The sequence below is a fragment of the Pongo abelii genome, chromosome 10 (assembly GCF_028885655.2).
Source record: "Pongo abelii isolate AG06213 chromosome 10, NHGRI_mPonAbe1-v2.0_pri, whole genome shotgun sequence".
Taxonomy (NCBI): domain Eukaryota; kingdom Metazoa; phylum Chordata; class Mammalia; order Primates; family Hominidae; genus Pongo; species Pongo abelii.
This window is the reverse complement of record NC_071995.2, coordinates 79,911,244-79,924,801: the sequence shown is the minus strand read 5'-3', so window position 1 is coordinate 79,924,801 and position 13,558 is coordinate 79,911,244. Positions and strand designations below refer to the sequence as shown.

General features: G+C 34.6%; 1 protein-coding gene across 14 annotated transcripts in view; it reads left to right on the top strand.

The window, feature by feature from the left end:
* Window positions 1-3,662: 3,662 nt before the first annotated feature.
* Window positions 3,663-13,558, top strand: part of PPFIA2 (PTPRF interacting protein alpha 2) — a 493,309-nt gene continuing 483,413 nt past the window's right edge. For all 14 annotated transcript variants that reach the window (XM_063711635.1, XM_063711647.1, XM_063711646.1 and 11 more), the window contains exon 1: window positions 3,663-3,913. In XM_063711635.1, coding sequence (XP_063567705.1) covers window positions 3,665-3,913 — 249 coding nt within the window. In that variant the 5' untranslated portion in view covers window positions 3,663-3,664. The remainder of the gene's footprint in view (window positions 3,914-13,558) is intronic.

The following is a 13,558-nucleotide window of genomic DNA, read 5'->3' as shown; positions in this document are numbered from 1 at the left end:
ACATTCTTACCTCTAGTAGGGCCGAAATCCTAGTGATATGATTAAATAAAGTCATTTGTTGACAGAAAAAAGAAAAAAAAGCTTTTTGTAGCACTCTCATATCTGAAGAGGTACTGCTTGGATGGCATATATTGTTAAGGAACACATTGGATCTTGAAAGCCCTTGAGTGAGGACTCCAGTGGGCATTCAAACTTTTATTTTGAAATCTGAGAAATTTAAAAGACAGTCAAGGTTATGTGCTAAGAATAAAGGAGTTATTTTCCTGACTTAAAATTCTTCCGGCTAAATTTAAGCACTGGGATAATTAAGCCAATCAGATTTATTACTTTTTTTCTTTCTCAACAAAATTAACAACGTCTCTGACTAGGTTTCAAAACCTTCAGTAATTTAATGAGGAAAGCATCAATATCTAGATGAAGATAACATAATTTATATATCAAATTGACTTTGAGGGGGGAATGATGAAAAAGCAAATATGAAGGCAAATTGTTAAGATGCCCTTTCTGGCTTTTCAGAAATTAGGTAATGAATGCAGTTTTTAGTATTGAAACTGATTATAAAAGTTAAAAGTGATGTATCTGGGTGAAATGCACTAGACATTGAATGACCATAGCCTTCCCGACTGTGCAAGCTACTTCAGATGTCATCCATTCTTTAAAAGGGTGTTTAACTCATATTGAATATATATCTTTAATTGCTTTTAATACTTAAAATGTGCAAAATATGCATTTAAGAAATGTTATACTGCATTTTAAGGTTTATTCAAATATTTTGTAATTTATGTTAGAATCTGAATTCTAATGAAAGAAACTAAGCTAGCTCATGAAAGTGGCCTTATTTTTTTGTAGACTATTTTTTTCTGATTTTGATAAGAAGACTTTGGATTTACTCATTTGGGTTGACTGTAAAGTATAAGCAGCATATATTCATCTTATTTCCTAAGTAAATTTTGCATGATTTGATTTTTATAAATTGAATTTGAAGAGTTCAAAAGTATCTACTAGAATTAAACCTTTAGACAGAGCAGCAGAATGAGTCATAAAGGTAAAATATTGTTTCTACAAAGATTAATGTTGATCACTTTATAATAGAAATTAATACTTACATTTGTAATTGCCCTTTATATGTTTTGCTGTGTGTTCTCAGTCAGGTAACCTATTATATCTTTTCTTTTTTTCCCCTAAGCATAGATTATTGGCCCTCTTTCATGAAAGAGATAACTAAAGTTTTAACATGTAAAGTAACTTGTCCTGGTTCACCTGCCTTAGGAGTGGAATCAAATCAAGTTCTTTTGAGTGTAGATTTAATAGACTTTCTAAGACCCTAAGCCACTTTTCATCATAACATCTTTTGACTAAATCGAAGACTACCTTTAATGTTGATTTAAGACCCTAAAGTTTGTGAATGTTTATGTCCCATGGTAACAATGAGGGATTGTTAGGATATTATATACAGGTGAAAATTATACTGGGGTATTCACTGCTGTTATGCTTTGCCTTGGAATTTAAAGTTGTTCTAAGTGGTTCAGGGTGGAAAGGGATTAATAACTTTCATTCAAGAAGGACGTAATTTAAAATGTGGATTTAAGAATTTAAATCTATAGGTAACCCTAAAATTTAAACCCTTTAGGGTTTAGGTAACCCTAACCTTGTGAGTGTTTGGGCACAAATTGTCACGATGCTATGATTTGCTCTCCCAGTACTTTGTTTTAACCTTGAATGTCAAAAGTAAACACACTGACTCCTGGTAATCATTTCTCAGAATGACATAGCTGCTCAATGTGTAGATTTCATGCATGGCCTGCTAACTAATCGTTTTAAATAATCAAATGTGTTGGAACACTTTTTGTTGTTTTCCAATTCCTTTTCAATTAATATAAAGAAAATTTGGAGCAGCTAAAAAGAGTCTCTATTTTCCATCTTTGTGATAAGTCTTTGAATGAAAATCAAATTGAGATAAATGCAAGAAACAGTTTTATCCATTAAGTGTGTAACAGTAGTATCAAGTGTGGGTATCGGGGTGTGTGCTTATATTCATTTTATGTGTGTTCTCTGTTATATATTTTAGTGTGCCTACAAAATTGAACAAATTAAATTCCTGCCTTCAGGTAGCTCAGTGTTATGAGCAATGAGCAAAACTTCAAAGCATTTAAAACTTTCCTAATATTCACTGACCCCCTTAATTTTTTAATATAGGTTATCAGTCACAAAATACTTTACTTACATACTTTATAAAAGTTTTTCTTAGTTTTCAGGAGTCCCTGACCAGATCATTCACAGATAATTGAATTTCGCTCCTCAATAACCCGATTTATATGAAGACTCACATAAAAAGTAATTAAATATTGAGCTGTTAAATCTTGACATTCTATTTGAAAATATCACCAGAAATATTTTCCCCAAGGACAGGAATGTATAGGCAGAAAAATTAATTAACCTTGCATTATAAAACCAAAGAATGCTTCAGGATCAACAGCCAAACCTGCCTTTCTTTACATCAGCCTTTTGCAAAACCAAGCCGTCTGATTAATAGCTGCTGGCCATAGTACAACAACCAAAATTGAGATGAGTTTGACTTTTCTTTGAAACATTAGCTAGAGGATGAAAGAGAAAATGAGATAATTTCTGATTTTTAAGATGCCACATAATTGTTCAATCATGCACCTAAATGTGTTTTGTCTATTTTAAATCAAATTTAAAAGTATTCTGAAAACAGTTCATTTATTTCATGACTGAGAACTTGTGATTGGCAGCTGAGATGTGAAGTTACTACATTAGCTAATATAATTTATGACATCTGTTTTGCAGAGTATTTGAAAGAGTGCTAGTTTGTATTGTTTGGATGAAAACCAGACCATGCAGTTAACAGGAAAAAGGGAATATTAAGTGTAATGATGAGTATAATGCTCTAAACAAATTTATATACCTCAGTTTATTTCATAAGGTTTTGGTCTAATTCAGTCACTATCACTTATCTGCTCTGGGTAGACCACGTAGGAATTCAGGGAGAGAGCATATAAAAGTAATAAAACGGAAAATATAATGTCAGAAAGCTTAAAACTAGTCAGTTTGAAAAAAAATCTTTTGACTAAAAAACAAAGTAAAAGCTGATTATTATATCACATAAGTACTGAATGATTTGTAGATTTTCTACAAGAGTAAACATTAAATCGTTGAATTACCTAAGTCATTCAAAAGTCATTTACTTCCTACCCATTAAATGCCAGACACTGTGCTTGCCATTAATAATAATACAGTAATAACAAATAAGGGTAACATAAAAGTATTCGCTGTAAGAGATTTGTAAACTTGCAGATAAGAAAGATGATGAAATAATAATAGAAATCACATGTTTATGTAAATTGAATTAGGTGGGATAAATCATGAACAAGAATTTTGAGAAACAGGTGAAACCAAGTTGCATATGGGAGGTGGGATAAATGTGATGTCATGGAAAGAGAAAGCACTTAGGCTGAAGGAAGTAAATGGACCATATTTCATTGAGGTCAAAACATTTTGCTTGGTTGGATTTGGGGCAACAGGTAGGGGAAATAGAGACAAATAGGCTAATAAGCTGAAAAGTATTTAGTGAATTGCTCTCCAAATGACATTATTGGAAATCATTTCTTTACTAAGACTCCTTCCCACTTACTTTCTTTAAGCAATGATGTGTGAAGTGATGCCCACGATTAACGAGGACACCCCAATGAGCCAAAGGGGGTCCCAAAGCAGCGGCTCGGACTCAGACTCCCATTTTGAGCAGCTGATGGTGAATATGCTAGATGAAAGGGATCGTCTTCTAGACACCCTTCGGGAGACCCAGGAAAGCCTCTCACTTGCCCAGCAAAGACTGCAGGATGTCATCTATGACCGAGACTCACTCCAGAGACAACTCAATTCAGCCCTGCCACAGGTATGCTTCCTGGTAGCCTTTGTTTCTCCTATTGTAATTGAACATTCGATAAGATTCACTTTACTCCCACTCTTAATGTTACTTTTCCATTTAACATATATGATACACACTTTTCGATGAGAACAACTTAGGAATAGATGATTAATTCACTTGAAACCTTGCCTCAAACAAAATCATGGACTATTGATGGTGGTTGGGGGTTTGTGTGAGAAGCAAGAGTTCTTATCCGGTCTTTCTTAAAAATTGTATTTGTGTGTTTTAGTGGGGTAGAAAACCACTTGTTGATCAGGTTTTAATGACCAGAATGTGGAGATAGTTTTATCTTTCTTACCTTTTAAACACAATATTGACATTTGGAAATATGTATTTTTCGTTTTCAGTTGTGTGGTCTTTGAAAATGACCGTACTTTGGAAGTCTCGTGTCCAACTATTTTTTTTTTTTTTAAATGCCTAATATCTGCTTTAAAATTCTTGGAATTACTAATATATTATCCTCTCCCTTGAAAAATAAACACTTTAACTGGTTTCTTTTTATTTTTAAAACATTTTGAAGACTGGTAAAAGGGAAAAAGTTAAGCCTCACTAACTTAACATTGTTAGATTAGCTATATTTAAATATATTTCTGTCAATCTTTGTATTTTACAGAAAAAAAATTCTAAGACATTTTAAGAACTGCCAGCCTATTTATATACAAAGTTAATAATGAAAGTCAATATACTTGTTTAAGAAACTCATAGGCTGGCCGCAGTGGCTCAGGCCTGTAATCCTAGCACTTTGGGAGGCCAAGGTGGATGGATTGCCTGAGCTCAGGAGTTCAAGGCCAGCCTGGGCAACATGGTGAAACCCCATCTCTACTAAAATACAAAAAATTAGCTGGGTGTGGTGGTATGCACCTATAGTCCCAGCTACTGGGGAGGCTGAGACAGGAGAATTGCTTGAACCCGGGAGGCAGAGCTTACAGTGAGCCAAGATCACACCACTGTACTCCAGACTGGGACAGAAAGAGACTCCACCTCCAAAAAAAAAAAAAAAAATGAAAAGCATAATTGTGCCTCTTTTAGGTATGAGAAGAAACATAAAAATGAATGGGATTTTTGATAGTCACCCCCATTAAACTAAAACTTTCTTTTAAATACAAGGTTGATTGGCCCTCTCCTTAAAAGACAGTATACTAAATGTTAAAGAGCTGAATTCTCTCCACAAAGTTATGGCTTGTAGCAAAGATATCTTTATAAATATTGAAAACTATATATTCAAAGTTGATAAAATTCTAAAGCTATCTGTACTATTAACTCATAGAGATATTTATGACTCTCAAAATGGAAAGGATCACTAAGAATCCCCTGTCACATCCTGATAGGTAAACCCATAACCCTGTGTGAATAACTGCCATTCCAGTCCTTTTCATTTTCAGTCAGTTTATCTTGTGCTGAGATGAAATAATGTTTTTAATAACTCTCACTTCTTGGTACCCTGGTTTGTGTCATCACACAAAATGTTTTGACTCATTTCAAAAGGCAGCTAGATAGCTACACCAAATATTATATTTTTTAAGGAAGATGTTTTAGTCTTTGCAATTGCTCTTCATAAGGTGATTTCTAGAACTATCACCATCATGCTTACTCTCTTGGAGGATTATTTGGGTTAGTTAATTCTCTTGTTAAAGTGGTCCCAGAACCAGTCACACTCTTCCTTATCTACTGTAACAAGTGGAAAATGGGGCAATCATTTCTTCTTCTGGATACAGTGTTTCATTAGCTTACACTAGGATTTTATTATATTTGGAGACAAGTTCAACATACCTTCAATGTGTACTGGGACAGCAGTCAATTGAAGTTTCTAATTGACTTGCATAGATGCTGCAGTATGTTTCCATTTCCCTTCCACTCTTCTTGGAAGTTGATTCTGATCCTACATGTAAGACTGCATGAATCTCTCTTACATTTGTCTTTCTATATTATATTCAAGCTTGAAGTTTTCAGTTTAAATCCTAACCTTACCAAAATACATCTAAAAGTAATTTGGATTTTTAAATTTTTCCCCTTCTGTAAAAAAAAAAAAAAGGTGACTATTTTACTTAAAAATGTTGTAAAAATAAAGCACTAGAACAAGATACTTCAGGAAAAAAAGGAGAAAACTGAAAAATATTTTTATACATAACTGATTGTGGAGGTAAATCTCTTTGTAAAGGTACAAGAATGAAAATGTTTTATTTCTAGCTATTCAATTGCATGGAGTATCTAAATTATGATTGCCTTTAAAATGTTGTTTTAATTTTTAAATATACCGCCCAGCCTTTTATCTAAATCCCTTGGGGCCAGTTGTGTTTTGGAGCTCAGAAGTTTTCTGATTCTCTCTCTCTCTCTTTCTCTCTTGCTCTCTGTTTCTTCTCTCTCTCTCTCTCTGTATGTGTGTGTGTGTGTGTGTGTGTATGTAGCATATTATAGAACAATCCTCCTGAAGGACTATGGGCAGCACCCATATTTCTGAATATTTCTGAAATTTTTCTGAAGATAATTCTATGAATATTCATACTGCATGGTAAAAAAAAGACTGTAAATAGTCTCATGATAAGTATAGGTCTGATTTTCCCACCCGTCAAATTCATTACATATTCACAAATCAAATATCAATTTCAGAGTGTATGGATTTTGGAATTGTAGATTAGGGATTATGAGCCTATACATTTAGATGGCTATAGTTCCATTCTAAATTAAAAATACTTTGAGGATATCTTTTTCAATATCAATTTGTATGTTGCTATTATAAATATCTTAGTATACCTAGAAATCCACAGGTCCTTAGACAGTGATAATCATCTTATTTTTTTTAAGAAAGTGTTTAATAACCTACTCTGTATCTTTAGGGCTATAACTTTTCTATAACTAATAGAGGAATATTCTTCATCAATTGCTATCATTGAAACTTTATGAATATTTTGTAAATAATGTGCCACTGTTTGGTGGCATTGCACTTGACATTTAGCTGGAAGGTGAAAATAACTAACATAAATGTGAGTTTTGGGGCAGAAATAAAGCATGTAAAATTGAAAACCACTAGAGTAACAGAAAAATGAAAATTATTTCAGCAAACACACGGTAGAATTGAAAGCAGAGATAAACTTTATGACATAGATGTCTTAAATTGCCTGTTCAGTGCTATTAGATCTTGGTGATTGGAGCTTTACTTTAGTCACTTTCTCTCCTATTATTTCTTTATAAAAGAATGCAACAATAATTTTTAACAATTTTAACCATGTAAATTATTTTATAGTCATATTGTTTAGTTTTTCATTATGTCTTTGGGTATATCTGTGTTTAAAAAGTGCTGATAATTTCACATCATTCTACACCTCCAGGCCTGACGTTTCTAAGCTATGCCCTCAATTATCTAACTTATTAATGCACAGATCCATTTGTATGTTCCACAGAACCTCAGATTCAACATGCTCCAAACCCAGTCATCATCTACCTCCAACTCACAACCTAGGTGTGCTCTAACTCCTTACTTAGACACCTTAAGGGTCCTTATAGTTGGTGCTTTCTTCCTCCTCTAAATTCAGTCCTCAGTGGGCCACACTTTTTGTATCTCTTAAATAATTCTCAAATCTCTCTACTCTTCTGTTTTTCTTGGCACCTGACCCTGAAATTCTTTGCTGCATCTCCTAACATTTCTAGTGTTGTAAATATGTCACATTATATGCTTGAATAATATGACACTGTTTGGTGTGTCCCAGCAAACTCCATTCTTTTTCCTTCATGCATGTTCATCTCTTTACCTATAATGTTCTTCCTCAATGTCTTTGACTGGTTAATTTCCTATCCCAGCCAAAAGTTTATCTCTTTCAGGAACTCTTTTCTGAACCCTAAGTACGTTTGTTCTGTGTGCCTTATTCTTATCATTTATCATATTGTAATTAAATTATCTGTTTATGTGCCTATTCCCCAACCTAAACTATAAGCTCCTTGAGAAAAGGAGCAGATCTCAATAATGCAAAACCCTCTGAAGTGCCAAAGTACTAGGCCCATAAAAAAGGCTTTTAAAGTAAATGCAGAACTAAATATGTGTGCATTTTGATGTAGAAAGAACAATAAACTTGAAATAGGAAGGTCAGGTTTGTACCGTGACCCAACTACACATCACCAGTTTGAGTCGGAACTTCAGATTTCCATGCTACAAAAAGTGTTTAATACTAACACCTCATAGGGTAACTTGTGATGATTAAAGAATATGAGACAAATAAAAACTAATTAATGTATAAAAAATTAAATATGGAATTACTTGCATTTGTTTTATCCAGAATGCTAAAAGATGATCATTTCTATACATATATGTGAATAATCATTAGGATAATTAGGATAATTTACTAGGAATATTGACAAAATAATCCTACACATTTTTGAGAATGGGGGAATAATTATCAGTTATTCATATATTTGTTAAGAATGTTTGGAGAAGAGGTAAAGGGAATGTGCTTCCTATTGCAAAATGTCATATGTAAAAGTTTAAAATTTGTTTTCATCACCTTTTTTAGCACACATTGAGGGTCCACTGTGCATTATTAAATAGCTACATATGTTTGCAAAGGGGATAGGGGAAAAAAGTTTGGCTCTCAGACAGTTTAGGGAATAGAGTTGCTTGGAAAAAAATACATAAATGGGTCCAAATAAATAAATATAGTACTAGAAGATTATAGAAGTACTGAAAGTATTTGAATTATGAAGTTGATATGTGATTCACTACTAAAAGTTTCATGTGGAAAGTGATATTAAAGAGGTATTTTTGAGAAACGATTGGTAAAGATTCTGAGATATTCCATGTGGGGCAGTAAAGTTGTGCAGATAGAACTTTGCTGAAGGACATATGGGAAACCAAAATTCAGCATATGCTCTACTTCCCAGGCTAGGCTTAGGGTCCCTACTTTGCACAAAGAAGACTCTTTGGGGAATCTTGTTTGTTTTCTTTTAAAAGATTAAGTAGCAATCAATAATGAAAAAAAGATTTGTTGATGAAAGGTTATAGGATGAAAGTGAAGTTCTATATAGTGGCTGTGAAATGTAGGCTGTTATTATCTGTGGTGCAAAATAAAGACAGGAATTTCTATGTAGGATAATCTGGAGAATTTTGGGTGAACTGATGACCAGATCATGAATAAAAATTATTCTACAATCTTGATTTTGGATGGATTACATAATATTCATCAGTTATCCATTGCTTAAATAATGCTATATAACACCACAAAAACCTCAATAACATACAAAAATATGAGTTTGTGGAATTCGGCTGATCTTGAATTGGCTGATCTTGGCTGGACTAACTTTATGTCACTGGCTAGCTGAAGGTTGGCTGTCAGCTTTATGTCAATTGGCTGTTGTGTGATTCTGATCCAGGACAGCCTTGGCTGAGCCAACTGGGGCCATTCACCTCTATGCCGTGTGTCTAATCCTGCAATGGGCTAGCCCTGGCAGGTTCTCATGATCATGGAAGAGGAGTAAGAGCCAAATGGGAATAAGAAGATGCTTCTTAAACTTCTGCTTAAGTCATTTTTGGTAACGTCCCTTGGCCAAACCCAGAGAGAGTGGAAAGCAGAACAGAATTACATGGCAAAGGGTATGGCTACAGGATAAATGAAACACTGAGATTATTACTGCAACTGACCTACCACAAATGTTACTAAGAGAGTCATTTAGGTCATTTTCATGTTAGAGAAAGCTTATTGTGATAACATTCTTGTGAAGTATGGAGATTTGAAATAGAAATGTGACCAGAAAACTAGAAAAGATAATTGAAATGTAAAAACTATTGAAGAGAAAGAATGGTCAGGAATGGGTAATGTCCTGAATGGCCAAGGCTTTGGACTTGAGTCAGAAGATCTGAATTTGAATTGAGGCTCCTTCCTTTATTAGCTGGAGGACCATTGGAAAGTCACTTGACTTCTCTCAAACTCTGTTTCCTTAATTGAAAAGAGTAAATAATATCTACTCTTAAGAGTGATTGAAAGGAGGTATGAGAATGTGTTTCAGAAACCCTGAGCATTTTAAAATACCAGGTTTTATATGTATAATTTGGGATGTGCTGGTGTACATCTTGATGAGAAATTAAAAGAGGCTGCTTATGGAGGACATATATATCTTTTGACATTCTAAAATTCAAACTATTTGAGTAAATCTTATAGAGAGCAACAGATTATGCCCTGACAGCACTTTTATTCTGAATGCATACTACCTAGGTATAATTGGACTTGCTACTTACTAGCTCAATAACCTTGGTCAAAGGCTTACTTCAAATAATGATAGAAACTGCCTCATAAGATCATTATGAGGAACAAATGAGTTGGAACATGTCAAATGATAATTCCGTGCCTCACAGGTAGTACATACTCAATAAATGTTAAGTGTAGCTATTGTTGCTGTTATTATCATTGTAGATATTGTCATCATTATCTTTAGCCAACCTTAACTGCACAATTTTACTGGGTAATAATGAACACTAGCACAAATCGAGAGCACTAAAAATCCTTACTCTCTTCAATCTTTATCAAATTTTAAAGGTACTTTTGATTTATCTTTTTAAAAAGTTCTTAACTAAATTTTCCTAAATTTTCCACTTCCACCATGGCCAGTCACACATGTCCCTTGATTTCATCAAACATCCCTTCCTATTGTGCTGCGATTATAATTGAATTGAGCTCCTTTGTTTTCTGTGAAACCTAATACCAGCACACTGTTTTATCCCTTACCTGTCAAAGAGAAGAATGCTCCATCTTTTACTTCCTGTTATAGCCATCCTATTTTCTTAATGTGTATTTCTCTCTACTAGTTATTTTTTCTTCTGGCCAAATAAAATCATATCTGCTTGCAGTCTGTATTGCTCATTGCTTCTTTTTCTTTTTTAACCCTTACAATCAGGCTTCTATCATCATTGTTTTCCTAAAATAAAGTACACTCATATATGTCACCAATATTTTGCAAATCTAGTGATGCTTTCATATTCTCCATGTCCCTTGAATTCTTTGTGTTAAGCAATGCTATTAATTATTTCATGTTGAAATTACCATGCTCTTAATTCTCCATAGACATTCCCTTTCTAGGCTAGTAGGTATGTTGTCCTTCAATGCTCATTATTTTCCTCCCACACACTTATCTATACCCATACTTGTCTTCATTTACTTACATTCTCCAGTCTTAAGCATTGCCCTTCTGGTATATGAATACTTATCTCTAAATCCTTGAACCCTCCTTTTTACCTCCTCTTTTGATTATTTTTTCCCTTTGTCTCTAGTGTCTTCAATTACTTTTCCTTTAAGCTGGCTATTTTGCAAGATGTTCAAATATATTTCTGAAAATTAAAATGATGACAAGTACAATTAACAACAAAAAAGTCCCTTGACTCTGTGTTTCCCTTTAGTTTTCAACTTATTTTTTCTTTTTCTATAAACTTATTCTCCAAGTTTATTCTCCAGACTTGCTCTCACTGTCTCAATTTTTTCAACTTCTATACTGCAGTCTGATTTTTCCTCTAACTCCCTGTTCAGAATGTTCGCTGTCACCAATAACCAATTAATAATTGTAGTAGGTTTGTTTTTATTTGACACTGCACTTCTCCAAAAAATAGATAAATGAATCTTATACTGTTAACTTTCATGATACGCTCTTAGTTCTTAAATATTTTGTTTTATTCCTCTCAATTTTTTTTCTTGTGGGCAATTCCTTATGTAGTTACTTCTTAAATGTTCAGTAACAAAGATAAGATTAATTGTAATAGCTAACATTTCTGAACACTCCCGCTATGCCATTCAGTGTTTTATTTAAGCACCCAGATATTAAAATGGGAGTGTTTCCCTCTCTCTCGGAGATGAAGCTAATTAAGTGAGGCACAAGACTTTATTTGCAGGAGATGCTAAGATATAGTCCAACCAGTAAGTTGAGTCTTAACTCAAACTCCACATTCAGACTCTACAAAGATTGAGTTGGAAAAGCTAGAAGAGAAATACTTTTGTTTTGGAGAGCTGTTTGTTTGTTGTACATAGTCTACCACTCCATGTATGAGAAATGAGAGCAGTTCCTGCTCACCTTAGCCAAGTGAGAAGAGCTTCAGGAAAAACATTCAGAGAGCTTAACAGGTTTCCTCTAGAGAGTAAAGGATATAGAGTCTGAAATCTAAAAGCAGCCACAGTGGCTGTGGATGCCCATATAGCAGATGAAGGAGTTGCAAGGCAGGCAAGTCCTCATGGTTCTCCAAGGTCAAGAAAAAGGTTGGCAATGTTTGAAGAGCAACTGCGGTCCTCACAAAGGGAGCTTGCTTAGGGTTATCTTAAGCCCATAGGTGAGTATACTCGCAGAAGCCCAGGTTCCAAGGTGGTGAATTATGAGCAACAAATTTGGAGGATTGATTCCAGAGAACAGACAGAGGGGATCTTTGAGAATGCCACAGATGCACTCCAGAAGAAGAAAAAAAAGGTCATTGCTTCCACATTTGCCATTCCAGAAATCCCAGACAGTGGTGACACAAGGGTCAGCCACATGCCACTGTGGTCTTTCCCCTTCAAGTTTCTTTTCACAGGCCCTGAGTCTGAAGTGGTCGGAAACAGTCGCTGTGAGTGGGTGAAGTGAGAATAAAGAGAGACCACCAGACTCCTATCCTCCAGTGCAGACTTCAGGGCTTGAAGTAAGCCTGAACCAAGTGTAAGGGGAGAAACTTTAGGTTAGATGGGACCTTAGGGCTATGTCTATTTTATAATCCTATTTCGAACCAAAACTATAAAATCATTAGTCCAGACTAGACTTTTTCATTATAAAACAAAAGATAATTAATTTATTGTCTAATCATGCTAGAGAAGCTAGGACGGCTGTCTGAAATTTTGTTTCATATTAATTTCTTAACTTGAGGGAATCAGAGGAGGTAAACTGGTTACTAAATTCAGCTTATTCATTAATCTGGGTAGAGGTATCATCTCAATTAATATTCCGAACATTCCAATGAGGCCGTTATTATTACTATTCCCATTTTACAGATAATAAAACCAAGGAACAGAGAGATTAGGTAACTTCTTCAGCACCACACAATTTGTAAGTGGTATTCACCAGGATCCCATTAATGACATACTTTTGTTTGTACCCCGAGCCCTCTTCTTCATCTTGTTATGTTCATCTAGATTAAAAGAAGTATTAAAGTCCTCTGGAAACCCTGTTTAAGAGACATGGACAATAGAAAGCATTTCTTGTGGCCAGGCGCAGTGGCCCATGCCTGTAATCCCAGCACTTTGGGAGGCCGAGGTGGGTAGATCACCTGAGGTCAGGAGTTTGAGACCAGCCTGGCCAACATGGTGAAACCACGTCTCTACTGAAAATACAAAAAAAATTAGTGGGGCATAGTAGCAGGCACCTGTAATCCCAGCTACTTGAGAGACTGAAGCAGGAGAATCGCTTGAACCCCAGAGTCGGAGGTTGCAGTGAGCTGAGATCGTGCCATTGCATTTAGCCTGGGCAACAAGAGTGAAACTCTGTCTCAAAAAAAAAAGGAAGCATTTCTCATATTTCTCATGACTACCTCTAAGTTTTACTAAGGCAAACAAATTATTATTAATGAAATTTGAAATGATTATTAGAATTCATATAATTATACTGAATTTAATTACTTAAGGA